Here is a 20058-nt window from a genome sequence, read left to right as displayed (position 1 = left end):
AAAAACAAAACCCACCACATAGCACTAATTGGCACCCCTGTTGGCACTGTCAGCAGCAAGGCCAAGGTTGTAATGGCCACGGGAAAAGGGTCTTTCAAGGTCAGTGTTGAGGCACAACAGGGAAATGGCATGGGAGAGAGACAGCCCCACTGCCATGGGCAGTTCAGCTCCCAGGACCTCTGTTAGGTCTGCACCTAACAAGATCAGCCTGACAAGGACTTTTGAACATTAGTCACCTCACCCACGCAACTATTCGCATGCCAAAAAACCCTTCAGGAACAGGTCCTAAATCTCTGCATGGTACAGAAGAGCCATCAATCTGGCACCTTTTTCAAGTAAAGAATACATCACATGTGAAGGCACTAGATAGCAAAACCCCTAGGAAAGTTCCAATTTAACTTATTTGACAAAATTCCGTTACACAAAAGCTTTCTGCTTCTTTTCCTTACTGTATGAAGACACTGACTGTGTCTGCAATACAAGGGGAACTATTATCTCTCACATAGGTAGAAACAGTCATGCAGGAGAAGAAACTAACTAAATGACATCATAACTTAAATACATTTTTTTGGCTTTCTTGTACATGAATAGTGGGTAAATGTCACTACAGAAAGCATTCATCAGTGTGTGTAACTATAGGTTAGTCTGGTACGGACAACTACAAACTCTTTTTCAACCTGCCTTTCTAATGAGTAATGAACAGTGTGGAAGGATCATATTCCAGGTTCATCCTTAACACTTATTCAATGTGCGCCTTCTATTGAGTCTGCCAGTAAAAGTATACTTGTGACAGAAGCAGCTCACAAAATTAAGAACACAAAGACTACATGAATATGAAACGTACCAAGAAGCAACCAGTAACTGACAACCAGTGGAGGCGGGGATTTAAACTAATACAGCGCAAATAAATCTAAAAGGTAATATGAAACTGCAATAAAAACTAAAACCAATAAACATGCATCAGAATGACTGGTTAGCTCTAAGAGCAATATCTGATATCCAAAAAGGATTGGAAAATAGCATATTATTTTCTCTTTTTCCTCTTCATTATAAACTACAAAAATTCATACATATGTAAGATAAGTTTGTATACCTGAATGTGAATACATCTCCTATTGGAAATGGATGGTTTTTTAAACTCACATCATGGGAAAATAATATTATTTAATTTTTAAGGAATTGTTCAACCATTCTATGCATAAATGTATCAAAATATTACCTGTTCCCTCATGAAATAAAAAACATATCTATACATACATGTAAAATATGAAACCTTTTCAGTTACCTTCCTGAGCAGTAAGTAAAATATTAATGGTTTAGTACTGCTTAAAATACCATAACAGTCAGCCTCTAGACAGTGATCAGTAGTTTCACAAAAATAGCCTTATTCCTTAAATGAAAAATAATTCCTAAACAATTTATATTATTCTTGACAGTAAACTAAAAGTTAATCCTTTGATTTGTTCCACAGTGAAGCATATATCAAAAACGCCGTTTTGGAGATTATGAAAAATGACAATATGCATTTAATAGCATTTGTCTGCCTGAAATTATTTTATTCTGCTGCTCATTTCTGCCCAAAAGATAATGTACATTAACACTGGGTCAAAATCTGATGCATTCCTAAACATTTCAGTAATAGCATAAAGACTTTCCTCTGAGACATATACCCTCCTCTAGCTCAACTGATCCTGAGAAAGGATGAAATAGATGTTAACAGATGACAGCTTGGCTCTCTGCCTGTTTTATGCTTAGGACTTACAGAAAACTACAGGGGGGAGGTGGGAAAGCAGAGAATTCATGTAAATGAACCTCCTACGCTACCAGAGTAGTTTTCCGAAAATTCAGATTTCCTTTTTCTTTGTGGTTATGGAGACTTCCGTGATTGTTTGGTTCTGTAATAAGCTCTGCAGTGCTGCTACAGAAGGAAAAGGCAGTCAAGGATGTACACTTAAAGATCACCCTGGTCTTGGAGGAATGGAGAGCATCATAACTGCATTCTCTGTTTATCTTCTGAGCACGGAGAAAAGATCTATAGGCATTATTTCTATCTTACAAAAAAATGTTTTGCAGCAATCAGATAGGACATTATCTCTTCACTGCTAAACATTTCCACTGTCTCCAAAAGCCTATTATATGAATTAGGTGAACTCTACATAATAGGTCATTTAAAAAAAAATAAAATCCAAAGATACAGGCAAATTCTTTTGCCAGGCAAGAGAAAGAGCAGGTGCTGGCAACCAAGCAGTACTAGAGAAGCAGAGATTCATCTCTCAAGCACCTCTTCTATCTCCAAGGCTACAGGCATACAAATGTAATAGAGGTACATGATGGAAATGTAGCCAGGCCAAGATTTAACAAACTGTTTATTTCTTCCTTACAGCATATCCCAAACAAAGATAAACCAAAAGGAACAAAAGGGTGAAAAGAACAAAACATCTTTCTGTAATACATGGGCATGTATGATGCATGGTCTAATGAACCAATTACACATTTTCTAACAAGTGAATGAAGTTTAGTGTCAAGGACTTTTCTGAGTGTACTGCTTTTTAACACAAGTGACTGAAAAAATACAGAGAAAGAATGAGGGAAAGAAAAATAACGGAAAGATAGAAAAAAAAAAACCAAAACGATTTGATTTCATCCAGAGTTTAAAAAGATCAGGTTTGGATGTATTTTGCAAATGACATTTTAATTTTGCAAATGACTAACTTGGCTGAAGTGCAGTGAATGCCAAGCTTGTACAGACAGCTTACATAACTGTGTATGTGATGTTCCAACTTGCAGCACTCCTGAGTAGCGAAGCTCTGGATATACATAGTGAAATGAATGGGAGCGGATGTCTAATGTTAGCGTTTAGCTGAATACCAAATAGTTTGAAGTCCCATTACAACAAATCTACGTGCAACAGCAAGTAATAGGAAGTAGCACAATGAATACATTAATATTGTACATTCATTCTTTTCCTTATTTCACTCTTTTTTTCTATTACTTCCACTCCTCTCTTTCTTTCTCATTTCTAGCAGCGTGCCCACTGTAGTTAACTCTGCTTGCAATGAGTGGAAACTGAAAAGTCCAGCACTTTGTAGTACAGGACTGTTCACGTCAAAAAAACCTTCCACCTCCTCACTCTTCCTTTTTATATTCTGTTGTTCTCCTTTACTTCTCCACCTACTTCTTCCACGTCACTCTCTCTCTTTCAAAACATCACCCTTTCTATTTAGTTTGTTGTTTATCCAAATTCACCGTCTTTTTTTCCTCCCTGCTTTCTCTTGCACCTGCTTAAATTCCCTGTTGAAAGCATATATTTCTCTCCTTTAGTTTTATGATGCAGCTGGCCCAATCTTTGTCTCCTAAATTCTGTTAAAGCCTGAAAACGGCTTGCTGCAAAAGGTCTTATTTAGTGTCCTGTTCTTCATGGCACTCCCACTAGAGTTAGTAGCAATTGCTGATTTAGAACACATCTTGGTAAGTGCTCTTTTACAAAAATAAATATTGGAATTTTGGTAAACCCAAATCAATGATAAATGAAGAAAGCAACTTCTGCATAGGCACCTGAACTAAGATAGTGCAAGTTCTCTCCCCACTCTACCCACTGAACTCAAAGTGATAGTATTATTTAGCTCTCCCATCTTCTGAAATTCAGTAGACTGTAAACAACCAATGAGCCATATTGTACCATTAGTTTTACAGTAAAACGTTTCAGCCAAGTCTATAAGGAATTCTGTTTCAAAATTAAAGATACAGCTTGGACCAATCACAGCTCTGCAGACAGATTTCACTCAGTTGATGTAATATACTATAACATATATATGCTTGAAATACTGACATGTGAACAGTTTCTCCAGAAATCTTTGTGTGATAATTGTTGCTTCTCAAAATGTCAGAGTAAATATTGCATGTAAAGTTTTCTGCAATTTCTTTCTATTTTTTGTTTAATAATACATTAATTATGAATTAAATTATGGCTAAATTATGGTAATAACTAGATACTTCTGAAGTTTCACATTTAATAGTGCAACAACTGCCACAACATTGGTAATGCCTTTATTCTCAACCAATTCAGAATAAGGATTTTACTGTCACAAGAATGTAGAACTGCTTTGCAAATTGTAGTGGAACATGATGTTGACATTCTTTAAGCTATGGAACAATATGTAGTTTCAGTTATTTTCAATGGGTGTTAATCAACGACACTTTGCCTCTATTGACATTGTTGTTTTAATCTTCCTCCTTATTCCTACTTAATCATTTGAGAGATTAATATAATCTGAATTTTCCAAAATTGGCCATGGCTAAAAGGAAACTAGTATATATTAACAATTGTCATTCCTCAGCCAAGTGCATCGCATTCAAATAAATGAAAACTGTTTTATCTATGTGTGGCTGTAGTTCATACTATTTAATACTCATGATTTTAGACATAAATTTAGATTATTTAGAATACACAGATTTTTGAATGAGAAAACTTAGTAACAGTGTTGCTATTTTTTACTTTTTCCAATATAAAGAAACACTAATTTTAAATGCAAATCTTCCACCATTCTAGTTGGCACATCTGATAAAGATTACTTGTGCAGTACTGCTTACATACTATCTATAGTATATGTTTCCATACATTAAAAAACCAGTTAAGCTGATATTTCCTGTATCGCATTTCCATTTCCATATGGATGGGTATAGAGAGAATGGCTTGTGTCATCAAAAGGAGAAGTCTGGCTTGCTGACAGATACTATTAACAATCAGCACTTGCATAATTTTCACAAAAGCACTGAAAAAAACCCAGTGACAGTTTTAATATAAATACCTAAACAAACTAAAATAATCTCTGCCTGGTCATCAGTGGAACTATCTCCAAAAGAAAAGTTTATTTTCTTCACAAAGATGAAATCACTGAATGGCACCGTGCCTTATTAACAAATTTCTTCTCTAGTGCCATTACCTCTCTGTGCCACTAGACTGTGCTGCGTTTGTTCATATTTGTGCTCTCACTGCATTTGAATATCTGGCCTCAGTTCCTGTGCATGGTCTCTCTTTCAGTTCATTCCAATTAAATACTAAATACAGTTATTGTACAAATATTGTACAAAATCCCCCAAACAATGCGCATTGAAGTAAGCAATGCTTTTCACAGCCAGTTTGCCGCTTCATTCTTCTTCCAGACAAACAAATATGAAAAGAAACAATAGAGCACCTGTTTCACTACTTAGTCAGGACCTGAAATGTAACGTTAACTTCCATTTTTCCATCTTGTTTTGAGAAGTAAAATAGGTGCTGCACTGTTGAAATGTACAAGCGATCAAGGAAAAATGTGCTAGCAGTGTAATGTTAGGTTTTCCAAAAAGAACTTCTGTGGCAGGCTCTTAAATCAAAAAGTTAACTGGCAGCAGTTTATCACCACCTAGTAAAATCAGGCATATTTTTCAAGGAAACAGAAGACAACACACATGAATGTCTCTAAACAACATTTTTAATGAAAACATTGTCCTTAATTTTGTTAACCTCAGTTTTACATAGTTCAAATACAGTAAATTCACTAAGCTGTGCTTCTCCAAAAAAGATTCTCATTTCTAATAAATCTTTTGGAAAGTGGTTTGCTCCACAGTTTTCACTCTGCTAACTAACAAATAGAAACATGCCATCAACTCTGGGACTGGGTCTATAGTTTCCAAATGTCTTTCAAAAAAGTGTAAGCATTCAATGTGTAGTGCACACTAAATAATCTAACCTCACTAAGCTATCAAATTGCACAAAGCCTATCACACTTTATCTCCTGTTGTAGTGGGAATGGTAATTTAAGAGTTGCTTATTTATAAACAGCCTTGTCTTCACTTTTTACACTTGAAGTTTATTTTAGGAGAACCATAATTTCATCTGAGACCAACAACAACCTGCTCCAAAACATAATATTCTACCCTCTTGACAGCTCATTATTTTGACAGTAGACTGAACTGCAATTTAACAACTTCGTCTTCTTTTGATCTAGCTTTCCCCCCCCCCCCCCCATGAACACCTTCACTCAGAAAACCTCATAATACATATTACTTGTAAGAGTACAGACATTTTTAGTCTAAAGGATTGCTTCAGAGAGTGAAAAAATTAAATGCAATGGGAATGCATGTCTTGTCTGGAAATGTTACTCTGAAGGATAAACTCACGGCTACTGTGGATTAATGAAGCAGAAATAAGAATCTTAAAAAGAATAATTTTGGTGTGAAAGGTGTTTGTTGTGTTCAGGAAACCTTCTAAGTAACAATGAACAACTAAAAGGAATCAGTTAACTATGAGACCACCTCAAGACCATCTATAAGCAGACAGAATGCTTTAAAGACTCACTTTATAATAAGCATCAAAAGTACTCTTAAAATTATACTGCTTTTTTAGGCATGCTAAAATGTTTTTTACCCTGAGTAGCATATTCATGCCTAAATATATTATAAATGTAGGTATGTTCTTAATCTTTACTTAAAGATTGATTTGGCCACTATTTACCAGTAGCAACACAGAAATCAGCATAAGCATAACAATTAAACAAAGTAATTTATTGATAATTGGCAAAAGCACAATGTTTTTGAATACTTTTTAGATGTCAGCATTAGCTGAGAAAACAAGTAGCATATTTACCAACATCTCTTTCCAGCAAATATGAATTTCCAGCCAAGCCAACAGTTATACTCGAGCACCAAAGAGTAGTAGGCAGTTAGGAGTAGGTGATTTTATTGAAATTTCAGGGCAAGAAGATTTTTTAACACAGCTTGCTTCTTATGACGTTGATTCCCTGTAAGCCTTTATAATCACTCATGTTTCTTACAATCCCAAGTTATTGGGTTTCAAAGGGACATAGAACAAACAGCCTCAAATTCAGTTTGCCTTATTTATGTGAGTAGTCCCATAAAATCTAACTGCATTACTCGCATAAACAAGGTCCATAATAACAGGAAAACTCTTTCAAAATGAGTTTGTCTGTCAAGCAAGCATAATTACTTGACGTTTACTCTTTAATGACTATGTGGTTTTAAATGTCCATGATCCAGATAAACATATGATTTTTAAAATTTACTGCATTTTTATACAGCAATAAAAGCGTCGATCTTCCTTAAAAATTGTGTAGATGCATTGTAATTGACAATTCATCAAAATAATTCATCATTAACAGCATAATAACAACATTTATGTCAAACTAAATTAGCCTATATACTTGCAGCAGAGGCAGAAACAGCTGTCATTCTGTTTGCATAAATTTCCAGCAGAATGTGTCTGGCAAAGTTAAGTGCGAGCATTTCTGCTTTATAAAAAATAGTTCCAAGACAGCAAAAATACAGAGGGCCAAGTGTCTCATCAATAGGACCACTTAAGTGAGTAAGCGTTGTTCAGTCAAACAAGGACCAGGCCATCACAGATGTATTCTATTCTCTAATCTGTGCATAAATCAGAGTTTTTAATACGCTCATGAAAGAAATATTAGAAACAAACAGGAAAACAGCACGATCCAAAAGGCACCTTCTGTCTGCCACCCCCAGTGACACTGTGTGATGTCTTATTCTCAAAGCTGCACTGCAGACTTTGCCCAGACTGCATACAGAATCGGAAGGAACAACAACATTGAACTTTATAAACACAAAGCACAAAGAACAACATTTTGACATCTATAGTTTGTCTATGAAAGTCATTATGGAAAGCCCCAACTGTGCTAAATGCTCAAAGCTGTTAAAATTGCTCTTTAAAGAAACTGATTTTAAATTCAAATGTATCAGGTTTCTTAAAATTTACGCTTTGGTTGAAGTTGATTTAACAGGTTTATTACTAAGCTCAACAGCAAGTGATGTAGGACAGTGTCTTAGAAGTGTAAAACAACACGTAACCACTAACGCACTACTGTTACCTCATGATTGTGTAGTAATGCTCAAAGTTTCTTTTTTTTTTCTCTTTTCAATAATTTCCTTTTTGTCCCATGCAACTAAAACTGGTTATTTATACAGCTATTACATTTAGCCCAATTTACCATAAATGCCGTTATAACACCTGTGGTTTCCCTCATTAAGAGCTCAATAGATAGGGTCGCAGGTTGAAAGGGCAGCATATGGACTACGAAAGAGCTAGTTAACACAACCCATTTTACTGGTGCACTGGTAAAGCTCATTTCTATTCATCTGATGATTAGTTCAATCAATATTTACTCCTGTGTGCGTCTTTTGTCTTCAGCTACAAAGCATACATTCTTCAATTTCATAGCACAGACCTTGATTACTGTGAATTCATTGCATTGCTTGAGAGGAAGGAAAATGATTTCTTGGATAGTTTGGTAATCTTTCACTCCTTTGATTTTGTTTTCCTGCATCAGGTAACCAGTGTCTGTACTATGGCAGATCCTAGCTCCTGGAACTGTTTAATAACACACAGTACTGTTGAAAGCATACTTCATCCATACATTTCTTAATAGGCACATGTCAATATCATGTATAGCAGTACCCATGATAGGACCCTAAAGACTTTCCACTAGTTAGCACAAGTACATTTTAAACAGGAATTCTGACTTCCAGTTTACTCAGAACATATATTTTTTTCCCCTCGTACATTTTCCCCGAAAAAGTTGATATAGTTTTTAAAAATGAAACACAAATTAATTGATCTCTACTTGCAATCATGACTGTATTGTCAAATTATACCAAGTTATTGCTTGTCACTGTATTTGTAAAAGGCCAATAGTGGATGTCAGACATTTTCCATACCACAAAATAGAAATTGTTTCCAGCTCACGCACATGATATTTTCATAGTTTTTAAATTAACTGTCATATTACAGGTCATCAGACTCCTATCCATGAAAAGCAATTTTCTCATTTAAAAAAAAAAAAAAAAAACAAACAGAAAAAAAATCTTTTCTATGGTAAAAATTCTAATGATATTAAACTGATAGTTTTCTATTGATGAACTTTCATTATGTACTCCCCTCCCGCCCCTAACAATGGGGCATAATACAGCAATTAAAGATAAATGCAAAATACCCTTTGGAATGTAAATATGGTGCAATTCAATGTAAAAGTACTGCAGAAGCACAAATAGGCTCTCATGCTTCAGGTTTGATTTTTGTTCATTCTAGAGAACTGTCACTCTATATTAACTATACACATTTGTATTTTTTATTATGTAACACAGTAACAGCTTATTACTGACTCATGATTTTCTAAGCATTTACTGACATTTGTTAAAATTTGACCTGCAAAGGCCTAACACCAGAAAATTGTGTTCCGTCACATATTAAGGAGTCTCAATGAAGTCAGATAACATTACTCTGGTAAGCAGTAGTGGGATGCACCACATTGTGATGACAAATAGGTTTTGCTGTGGTGGGGTAGGGTCCTAAGTCCGCCAGAATCAGTATTGCTTGTCTCTTATCACCTTTGTTTTAAATAGTCAATTTGTTCATTGACGTATTTCAGGCTATTAATGTTACATATTCTAAATCTATTCATATTTATTTTTCCTGGAATAACTTGTGAAGTAAGTTTCCTTTGCTTTAATGAGCATATAAAGATTCCCTGCACTCATCTATTAAATTAAGGAGAACTTTCTCAGTTATCCAGACTATTTGTATATGTTACTTAATAAGCTCTTTCAGCAATCCTGCAGATAGGATTTGTTTGATTCACACTTTCTTAATTGCTTACAAATATTTCAGTGATACTAAGCAAACAGAATAACCATGTATCATTATGGAATACATATCCTTGCTCGGTCCTGACACCAACAAAACTTGCTGAAATACCTTGGTTTCAGGGTTTTGTGGAGTTCCTTTTCTTTAAAACATAAAAGATAAAGCTTTTCAGTAGGATTCCCAACTGAAAGCTTAGATATTACTTTTTCAGTAAAAGGGGTACACTGTATGACTGCTTTAATGTCACTTTCACAACTCAAATAATTGTGATCACAAACTTGTTTTTTGCATGTAGAGGTAGGACATGCCCAGAGTAAATCAGGTGATTTGACATCGGTTTTTTGCCACTTGGTAATTTGTTTATGTTTGCATATCAGCTGCATTGTATATGTAATTCACTAACTTGTAACAGTTTTAAACTTTACAAACCAGTTTAACAAAAATTAAATTACAAGATAAAAATGTGTAAAGTTTATTTTCTTTTTAGTTAAGCAGCACAATGATTTTGGTGCATTTTCAGTCCCCTTTTTCTAAAAAAATACACTTATGTACACTTTCCATGTTCTTAACCCCCTCACAGGATGTTGGCAGGAGTGGGTCAGGTGGAAGGAAGGAAGACTGATGAACACTCATTGTAGATTTAATTCTCTTATACCTATGTTTGCATCTATAAAATATACGTCTAAAAGTCATCAACTTCCAAAACTTCCATTTCCAGTTTAGAGGGAAATACCTGGACCTACCATGACAATGAGAGCACCAAAAGCACAAGCGCTCAGCCTCCTGTACCAGAATATTGTTCCGCTGTAAGTCACCATGGCTATGTATCCTCAAAGGGATTTAAAGCAAGATTTGAAGTACAGGGAATTATTATTTTGGATAGGACACAACCAATGACTATAACATAGTGGCACGACAGCAGAGGTGTGCCCCAAAGGTAGCCGTGCTTCCATGGCATGGGATGACCGACAGCCCCTGTGACTGCCCAGTGCTTTGGGATGCAGCGGGCAGTTACACAGGCTGGGTATCTTCAGAAGTGCTTTCACCTCTATCTCCAATGTGGAGCAGGTAAGCAACCACAGTAACCCCTGCACATCCCAAGCACGTTGGGCTAAGTGCACCAACTGCAGCTTGGAAGGATCACAGCTCAACTGGGAAAGTTTGGGGGAAGAGCTCACATGTACAAGAGAGCTTCTTCCTTCAAACCCAACAGTGAATATAACATAGCTGAAAACAACTATACCTTCACAAGAAGGCTTACAGCTGTCTAAAATCATTAATTCATGGAAGCTCACAATTTGTTAATTGTGATATACATTTATTTCCTTTATTAGGAAAGCCACAAATGCAATGGACAGATGCTCTACCAGCGTACAATGTTCTTGTTTATTTGAGGGGGTGTAAAGTGCTGCTCTCATCTCGACATGCACCTGATGCAAAGCATCAGTTCAGCAACCTCTTGCACATGAGTTTTGCACACAGATGAAAGTTGCCTGTTTGTTGTTTTTCTCCTCCCTCCATTCCAGCCCCTTCCCGCCCCCTCCCCCATAATTTCCCTATTGAGCAAGCCTCAATATAATGCAAACATAAACTTGCTATTCTAGGGGCAGAGCAGCACCTCTTGACGGACAGCAGCTGAGAGCACAGCTTACGGGGCGGCAGAGGCGGCTGCGGAGCAAGGGCGCACCCCGCAAGCGATGCCCTGCCAGCTGCGCAGAGAGATTCGCCACCCTCTCCCTGCCCAGGACCTTGTTTTCAAGGGAAGGGTCACAGGAGAAGGACGACCTTTCGCTTCCTGCGTGTCAAGGGGGGCCCCTGCGCTCCGCGGCAGCGCCGGCCGCCCCGAGGCGGGGGAGGAGAAGCGTGGGCGGCTGCGGCTCGGGTGGACAAACTGCACGGAAAAGGGGAGACTGGGCTCCTGCCCAGGAGGCACTGACGGGCACCTTTCCAAAATAACCCCCGAGCCACTGAGCGGCTCTGCTCGCACTGGAGCCGCTCAAGGCTGGGTGGGACGGGGGACTGACGGACGGACCAACAGAAAAAAAAGCAAAGCTGCAACAGCGGCCGCTTTACAGAATTGAGAGTTTTCTCTCCGTTTCCTGTTGCTCTTACGAAAGATAAATACTGTTTAGCAAGTTCTTGCCAGATGCCCCAAAACGAACACCCTGTCTTGTAAGAACGTAGGGAGAAAGAGGGTTTTTCGTTTCTCTGCGCAAATGTCAAAGTTACAGTTCCTTTAGAGAAAATTACACACGCGTGTGACTTGTTAGCGCTGTTAACGCACGCAGCTACAGGAGCTGATATCCCACAAGAGAAAAATTCTAGCTAAAAGTTGTTTCTAGCGTGTGCGTCCCCATCCATCAAAGCAAACCCGAGACCCAAGAAATCTGCCCGCAATGTCGCTGTCGACCCTGAGCGTGTTCCCCTCCTTGTAAGCCCTTCTCTGCCGTCCCTATACCCCGGGAAAGACTACTTTTTGCCCCTTTTCCACGCCATGGGGTGAGGCAAGCAACTGGGCTGAAAAACTGGGCGATAAACGGGAGTGTGGAAGACGGGGGGCAGAGGAGGTGCGCAACCCCCGCGCGTGCCCGGGGCTGGCGGGGGCTGTTCTCGTCCCAGTGCCGGTGCTCGCTTGGCCCAGGGATGGGGCCCACCAGAGTCTGGCCCTGGGACACGCGGAGACGACGCGTTCCCACGTCTCCCGCACCCCTCGGCACCCACATAGGTGTCCGGCGTACCAGCCACAGCACAAAGCCCCTCTCCAGCCCCAGCGGCACACTCAGGACAAGCACCCCGGCAGCTCTCCATGCCTGGGGGCGTCACGTCGGTGGGGATGCTCTGTGCTCTCCTGCGGGACCCTCACCGGGTGGGGCTGCAAGCCCCGGGGGAGGCTCTGGCTGCCCTCCAAGACAGGGCTGCGCAGAGGGCACTGGGTGGGGAGCCGCGGAAGAGACCTACCGGAGGCGGGTCCCGGGCAGCGCAACCCTTCCCGCCCCATTAGCAACCCCCGGGGAAGGGGGCCCCCCAGGCGACATGCCGGCTGGGGAACAGGGCGAAGCCAGCGAAAAAGTCCTGAGAACAACTTTTGGGGAGGGAGGAGGGAGCCCCTCCCCGTGGTGGCAGCGACCCGGGACCAAGAGGCAGGCGGGTCCTGTGGTACGGGCCACCTGCCGAGGGCGAGCACGCCCCGTGGGCAGTTGCGAGTGGGGACTTAACGACACAGACACGGCCAACCACTTGCCCCTTCCCTCCCACCCTGCCCGCTGCGGCCCAGGGCAACGCCGGGCTTTCTCGCACAGGTACGTCGGGGGTGTCCCCACACCCTCCCGCCGCGGAAGGCACTTCGGGCTGGCCCCCGGCCCCCTGTGGGTGCGGGGAACACGCCGCCAGCAGCCACGCCTGCGGGCGGGCGCGACCCATCAACTTTCTCCCCCGGACCCTCTCTGCCGGCACGAAACCTCCTCCCCGGCCCCCTCCCCAGCAGCTTTCCCAGAAAAGAGCCGCCCCCCGGCCCGCTTACCTCGCATGGTGTTGGCTCCCCGCTCCGCGCAGTCATGAAGCTGGGAGCCCGGGAACCGCACCACAAAAATCCGGTCTCAGCACCCGCGGAGGCGGCAGCCGCCGCAGCTCTGCTCCGCCGGGAAAACCATACCTCCGAGGCGGCTCCGCGGGGCGCGGCTCCGCGGGCTGCCCGCCGCCGGGCGTGCTCCTCCCTGGCGGCCGCCCCGCGCCCGCCCGCCCGCCGCGGAGCGCCTGCGGGGGTCGCCTGGGCCGCGGGTGGCTAGTGGCGAAGCAGGGGAGGGGGAAGGAAAGGAGTTACGTTAGCAAAAACAGGAAAAACACACGGAGGAAGAAGAGAAGGGGGGCCTGCGTGGATGGCAGAGCATGTGCGCTTTCACATGACACCGGCGCCCCTCAGCAGCTCCCCGGTGCGGATTTCCACTGCGCAGCCACGGGGACGCGCGGAGCGGGAGTGAGACCCAAGGAGAAAGCGGCAAAGAGGCTTATAGCGGGGGGCGGGCGGCGCCGCCGGCACGGCCCCGCCCGCTGTCAGCGCCGCCGCCAATCGCCGCCCGCCCGCCCGGCACCGCGGCCGCGGGCGGCACCGCCCGCCGCCACCGCGGCCCCGGCCCCGGCCCCGGCCCCGGCCGCGCAGGGGGCGCGCGGCTCCGCGGGGCTCCGCGCCGCCCCGCGCCGGCTCTTCCCAGCAACTTTTGCTCCTCTTGGGAGCGCCGGGCTGCTGGCGGGTCCCGCCGGACAGCCGAGGCTGGGTGTGGTGGTACAGAAATGGGTCTTGTCTGCAGAGCTCTGGAGCTTGTGGAGAAAGGTAACGGGCGCAGAAAATCCCCTCGTGTGCCGTCACATTTTTTTTTTTTTTTTGGGGGGCTGGGGGTGAGGGTGTGTCTCTGGGGAGGGAGATTACAGCGCTCACCCCGCTGTGATTGTCACCGGGGAACTGCATTTTCCGACAAGAATGGGAAAGTTTGGTGGTGAGTCATTTTCTCATTAAAGAGCGAATCTGGACGTCGAAAGCAGTTTGTTTTCCCTGTATGAGACTAGCAGACGGTTTTGCAGAAACGGGTTTGTTCCGCGGGCAGCAGGATTTTTCCTGACTTGTAACTCCCCCTCTGAATTAACTGATGTTTTGCCTATGAAAAAAAATGACTGCAGGATCTCGATGTTATTTTTTTTTCCCTGTATGGTAAATCGTGGTACACAACCACAGGGCATCTCAGTGGGTCATCTTGGAAATAATTGCCTGGTACCAAGGATCACAGTTCCTAACTCCAAGCCTAAAACGAAAAAGGAAAACCCTGACTTAACTGAAGTGTATCCATACAAAATTATTCATATTGACCTCATAAATCAAAATGGGATATATTTTGAAAAGAGATACTTTAAAGGTAAATATGGACCTGACAAAGTAGATTTATTCTTTCCTACATGAATTATCAGATGAAGCTCTATTAGGTCTGTTATGCAACAGACCATAGGTATGATCTCTTTTGCTCTGAAGTTAAGAATCATAGGAAAGAGACAAAGTGAAGTTTCCACTCTCCGTGCAAACTGGCAAAGGTTTACTCCTGGGGAACAAGGTACCAGGTTTACAGAAAGCAGTTCTTGTGGTTAGCCTTTTTCAAAACACCTGTTTGAACTGAAACTGAGAAAGACATGAAGAATCAGCTCTGCCAATGTTGAAAATGTTTAGATTTACCTGCTTGTGGTGAATTTTAACTGCATTCACTGTGGTGAAGACGGAGTCAGTTAAAAATAAAAAAATCATGCTGAATTCCTAAGATATTAGTTGGTTTTTATATCCTTGACCATTGTATTTATGTGATTTGTATACTGTGTGCAAAGTTGTTAATATTCATTTAGAACATTTTCTTCGGATCCCATTCAGAAACTCTTACCAATTCCTCATTTTTTTACTTCACTTATATCAGCATATCTTCCAATATCAGTTACATGCTATCCAGCTTTTCACTTCACAAGACGAGGAATTTACAGTGGCATATTTTCTTTATAATTGAGATTTCAGCAGATGTGGTTGTCAGCAGACAGGTTTGTCTCTAGGAGTCTCTTTTTTGCATTTTCCCATCAGCCATCTCTTCAACCTGTTCATCATGCTCAAAAATTTCTGAGGTAATTGCAATAAAATAGTTCTCACCCATCACTTTGCAAAGCAAGTTAGAAAGCATGGGGTTTTCATCTCATATTTCTAATGGGTATAATTTACCTAATATCTAATTTGGAATGTGGGTGAAGGATTAATTAGCTCCTGACTAGTGCTTGTGGCTTTAGAAAAGCAACTGGGAGAAAGAGCAGAGATTCCATCTACTTAGTACTTGGTGTATTGCAACAAAGACAGGTTTTTTTCTCCTGGATGTCCACCTAGCAGCAGGAACAAAAGCTAGGTGAATTTTAAGAGGAGACAATGACTCTTTTTTCATATTCTGAGTCTTGTTGTTCTTGTGTATGCCAACATGATTTTTAGATTTAATTGTTGTAAAGCTGCATCTTAACACCAGTCAAAACTTTGATAGGTAAATAACAAGCTGTCTACTTGCTAAGTGGTGCATTCAGAATAGCTTACGCTATTGCGCTAAGTACTGGTGCACCTTTGTTTGGAATTTATATGGTGCTTTTGACAACAGAGAAGAAACCAAAATGCCACTGTTCTCTCTTAATTTCATTTTTGTTTTGTTTACAAACTTTTTTTTTTAGTCTAAAAAACCCAAATAGTTTGAGCCCTGAATTTCATGTACTTTTCTCTCTACTATATGGAGTGGCAATTGTCATTTATCTGTTTTTGAGAAGTTCTTGTAGACGTTTAGTTTATTCGTCTGTCTTGGTCCAATATAGTCTATGTATAATGATGTCTGAGCTAACTTCTTCACTAGCTGAAGCAAGTTGTTAAATTTGCAATTTATTCTAATACTATGAGATATTGTCTGCTAAACACTAGTAATGGTGGCAATAAAATGATACATACAATAAACATATGTGGACTTCAGTGAGCACCAGGCAAATTATAAATACTTCATTCCAAAATGCATGGCTGCTTGAAACCATTATATGTTGAAGCAGGTAAACAACACACAGGAAAGCCACATGATCTAAGGTCATATAGGAATTTATAGTGTATGTAAAAACTGAACACATATTTTTAGGAGTTAAATAAACTGAGTGGTACAATTAAGCCCACCATTGTTGTAAGATGGTAGTTATCCTAGGTTTCAAAGAGCCTTTAATGGGATTTCTCATTTTAGATGAGTGCGTCAGAGGAAGTTTAGAAAAAGCCAGGCAAAAAGAGTTAAAATACAATAAATAGGTTGTTTTACTTCAAAACGTAAACAAATATTTTACAGAAAAAATATCATTGCTAATATATTTTCACTGCAAACTGAACAATGTGAAATTGCCTTTCAGAATACTCACTTACGTTAGCACCTTTCCCAAGGCTCTTTGGATGACAAATCTTCTAAGACAATATTTAAGGCCACATTGTTTTATCATTTTAATCATTTGCAATATATTCATTAGAGCTGTAGCAAGTAATGCCCAATTTAGTTGCTTCATTAAAAATTACTGAGTAGAAAATAGTCAAAACAAACTGTGTCAGCAGGCCCCATTTCATTCCCCTGGATATCAATGGCTAATTTCTGTTGGCATGAAAGGAAGCCAGATGCATCCCATAGCCAAAATTTATTTCTTAGATTCAATAGGAGCAAGATTGGTCACAGTTTCCTTTCTCTCATCTGTCTCCAGCAGATGTGGTCTCATTGCCAGACATTCCTAACTTTGTGTAAGTCATGAGAAAGACTTTCTAAATTTTCATTTTATGACTTCTGCATGGAGTTATTGACAGACTCAGGAATCTGAACTTCTCCCATAGATTCTTTACTTTAGATCAACTTTCTAAATTCTTTCCCATTTCTTTATGCCTGCAATCTGAAAGCATGAACATACACTATACCATGTTTATCTTCTGTAAAGGCTTGTAACCATCATGAAATTTCAAACTGTTTTCACAGAATATTATTTAATTCAAGAACTGTGTATTTTTTCGAGACCAGTAAAATTGTTTTAAAAGCAGCCCTAGAAAATCCTGACACAATCAGAAACAATATTCAGTAATTGAAAATCTTTTATTATGCCAATTTAGTTTTAGAAGCTAAGAATGTAATGCATTATGCATGACAGGGTAACCAGAAACTTGAAAAAATCAAAATGAAAAACTCTACTTGATTATTTCCTCTGTCTTGTTAGATGAAAAGCAATCCCTAGTCACAAAGAAGGAACCTCAACTCCTGTAAATACTTCATGACATTTAAAAACTGATGTTTGCTATAATACTGCAAATTTATTACAAAATTTGCATAGCTGATACATTTAAAGATTTTTTCCTTAAAAATGCATTCTTCTTTTAAGTGTTACTGAAGCCTCATTTCATTCCATATATTCTTCCCTGCCCTGATGGCAGAAGTTGTATAGTGACTTACCCCTGCTTTAGGTACAGTGTCAATCACTGGATAATTGTATAAAATGTCTCACGTAAATATACCTTTGAACAAGAATGGGTACTAGGTGAGAATTCCCCCCCACTCCCCACCCCTCCCTGATGTTCACCTGAAATGGTCAGGAACTGAAAAGACTGGCTGTAAGGATATAATTGCTGGTCAGAGCTGCATTAACCCTAGAACACCACAAACCTTAAAATGATAGTTTGTGTCATAAAACTCAGACAGGGAAAGAGCTAAGTTTGATGGTAGTACCTACTCCCAAATAACCTGGTGCTTGTTCTGGAGAAACTGCAGCATATCCAAATGTTGATGAAGTGGGGAGGCAGCAGTGACAGACTGTCTTCCTGAAGAAAAAAGCTGCGGAGAGGCAATGACCTTCCGACATTTGCGTCCACATTCTCCTTCCTTGGCAGGGCCAGGCGTTCCTAAGCTGTTTCGAGGCAACCCAAGAGCAAGAATGGGCTTCAGCGAAGGAGACAGAATGATGAGACTTGGAAGGAATATGTGGGCAAAATAAAATGTTATAGGAAAGAAGTAGGAAGCAGAAGACCTACCTAGAGATCAGTGCTTCAAATTCTCCTACTAGCAGCCTCTGAAGCACCAGGCACTATAGGTCGGGAACAAGATGATTTTTCCAATGTGTATTACTCTCATGCAGTAGTTTAAAAAGTGAGGATCTATTGCAACCAAAGATTTTCCACTTTAAATGAATGCTGACCTTCCAGCTGAACATTCTTTTTGCCTCATGGAAGCAGTCTGATTTTTTAAATTTTTAATGTTCTTTCACTGGAAAAAAGCAAAACTCAAAATACAGATATTTTATTTATCAGGAAATTTATTCATTTTCTGGTGAAATCCCAGTTTTCCTATTCATATTTGTGCACCACAGTTTTACATTTTAAAATCAAAGAAGGTCAAAAAGTTTATTTTAAAATATTGATTTTTTTCATTCTGTGCAAAATTGATAACTGCTATTTCTGAGATAATGTCTATTTAGAAAAGCATGGGTTTTAGTTCAGTCCATTTTGATGAACTAGCTATTTACATAATTTTTTAAAATCAGTCCTTCACTATGAGAAGGATCAAAAAGCACACACATATTAGTAATTCTCTTCTGAAAAAGGTAAAATTAAAGGAAACAGTAACATTTTTTATTCATTTCAACAGAGGCTGTTGAATATGAAATAGAAAAATTTTGAAAAGTTTAGAGGGTCTAACATCCTGAACTTTACAAGAAGGATGAAACACTCTGACAGCAAGTAATCTATAACCTTCTCTTGAGTATTCAGTAATTTATTATTATGTTACAATAAATTAGTACCTGCAAAAAAATTATAGGCTTGAGATAAAAAGTTAGTTTGGACTTAATGGTTTAAAATGGCCATATTCCGTGGTTTTGAACTGAAAAAAGACATATTTCTTTCAAATTTTCACTGAACCAATAAATGTTTAAGTTTCAATATTTTGTCCTTCTTGTGATTTTTGAGGTATTCATATCTGGGTTCTGTTTTAGACTAATCTCCCGTGCAGATTGAGTCTACCTCTACACTCTGCAGCTTTAGCTGTAGCTCATAGCAACAGCTACAGTTAAGGATGCTTAAGGGCTTCTATTCTAAAGTGGCTTTTTAGTTTCTTCTAACTTTTTTACACTTGTTCTTTCTTTCTTTCAGGACCAAAGGTATTTATAGAATGACCTGATACAGAAAGAATCTTTTCCTTCACGGAATACGCACCTACCACATGACAATATTCCAGAGCTATATACAAAGTTGTGTTGTTTTTTTTTTTTTCCTATGTTTGTAAACTATTACTAAAAAATCAGTAAAAAAACACCCTCGTGAACAGGTGCAACCTACTCCTATTGCATATACTGCAAATACTTTGAGAAGTGTATACAGTTGGTTACCTCCTGTTCTTATGGTGAAAACTAAAATTGCTTTCAGCTTAGTTACCTTAAAATTGTGATCCCAAAATACACTTATTTTCAAATAGTTGCAAAAAATATGCTTAAACACGGTCCAAAGAGTAAGGCCAGGGATATTCAAAGTGCCTATTGTTGGCCTAATTTTTGAAGCGGATGAGAATATAATGAGGCTTTTGAAAATACACGTACTAAAAAGCAGATTTTTCTTTTATGTTAAAGTAGATATTTAAAGAGAATAAGAGAGCCTACAGATTGCTTACCCCTATTTTTGGCATGCTCTGTTTACAGGCCAACAGAAAGCAAACAAGATAGTTACGTCAGATAACAAAAACAGTCTCTAAAAGCAGAAGTGACTATCCGTGCTCCCCTTTCCTTAAAAAAAACTCTTTCTCATGTAAAGCTATTAGCGCCACTTTACTTCATGCAGTTCATTTTTCTTTCCAGTTCATAGG

At 40.0% G+C, this 20058-nt stretch overlaps 1 protein-coding gene across 1 annotated transcript in view; it reads right to left on the bottom strand.

Annotated features, from left to right (window-relative positions):
* The window catches only part of RORB (RAR related orphan receptor B), a 140091-nt gene extending 126792 nt beyond the window's left edge, over positions 1–13299 (bottom strand). Inside the window, exon 1 of the mRNA XM_087742205.1 lies at positions 13176–13299. Coding sequence (XP_087598331.1) covers positions 13176–13182 — 7 coding nt within the window. The 5' untranslated portion in view covers positions 13183–13299. The remainder of the gene's footprint in view (positions 1–13175) is intronic.
* Between the last annotated feature and the right edge of the window lie 6759 nt (positions 13300–20058).

Source organism: Nipponia nippon, unplaced genomic scaffold, assembly GCF_047370975.1.
Source record: "Nipponia nippon isolate SJK-2023a ecotype South Korea unplaced genomic scaffold, ASM4737097v1 scaffold_8, whole genome shotgun sequence".
NCBI lineage: Eukaryota > Metazoa > Chordata > Aves > Pelecaniformes > Threskiornithidae > Nipponia > Nipponia nippon.
Note: the sequence above shows the minus strand (reverse complement) of the source record. Positions and strands in the feature narration are given on the sequence as shown.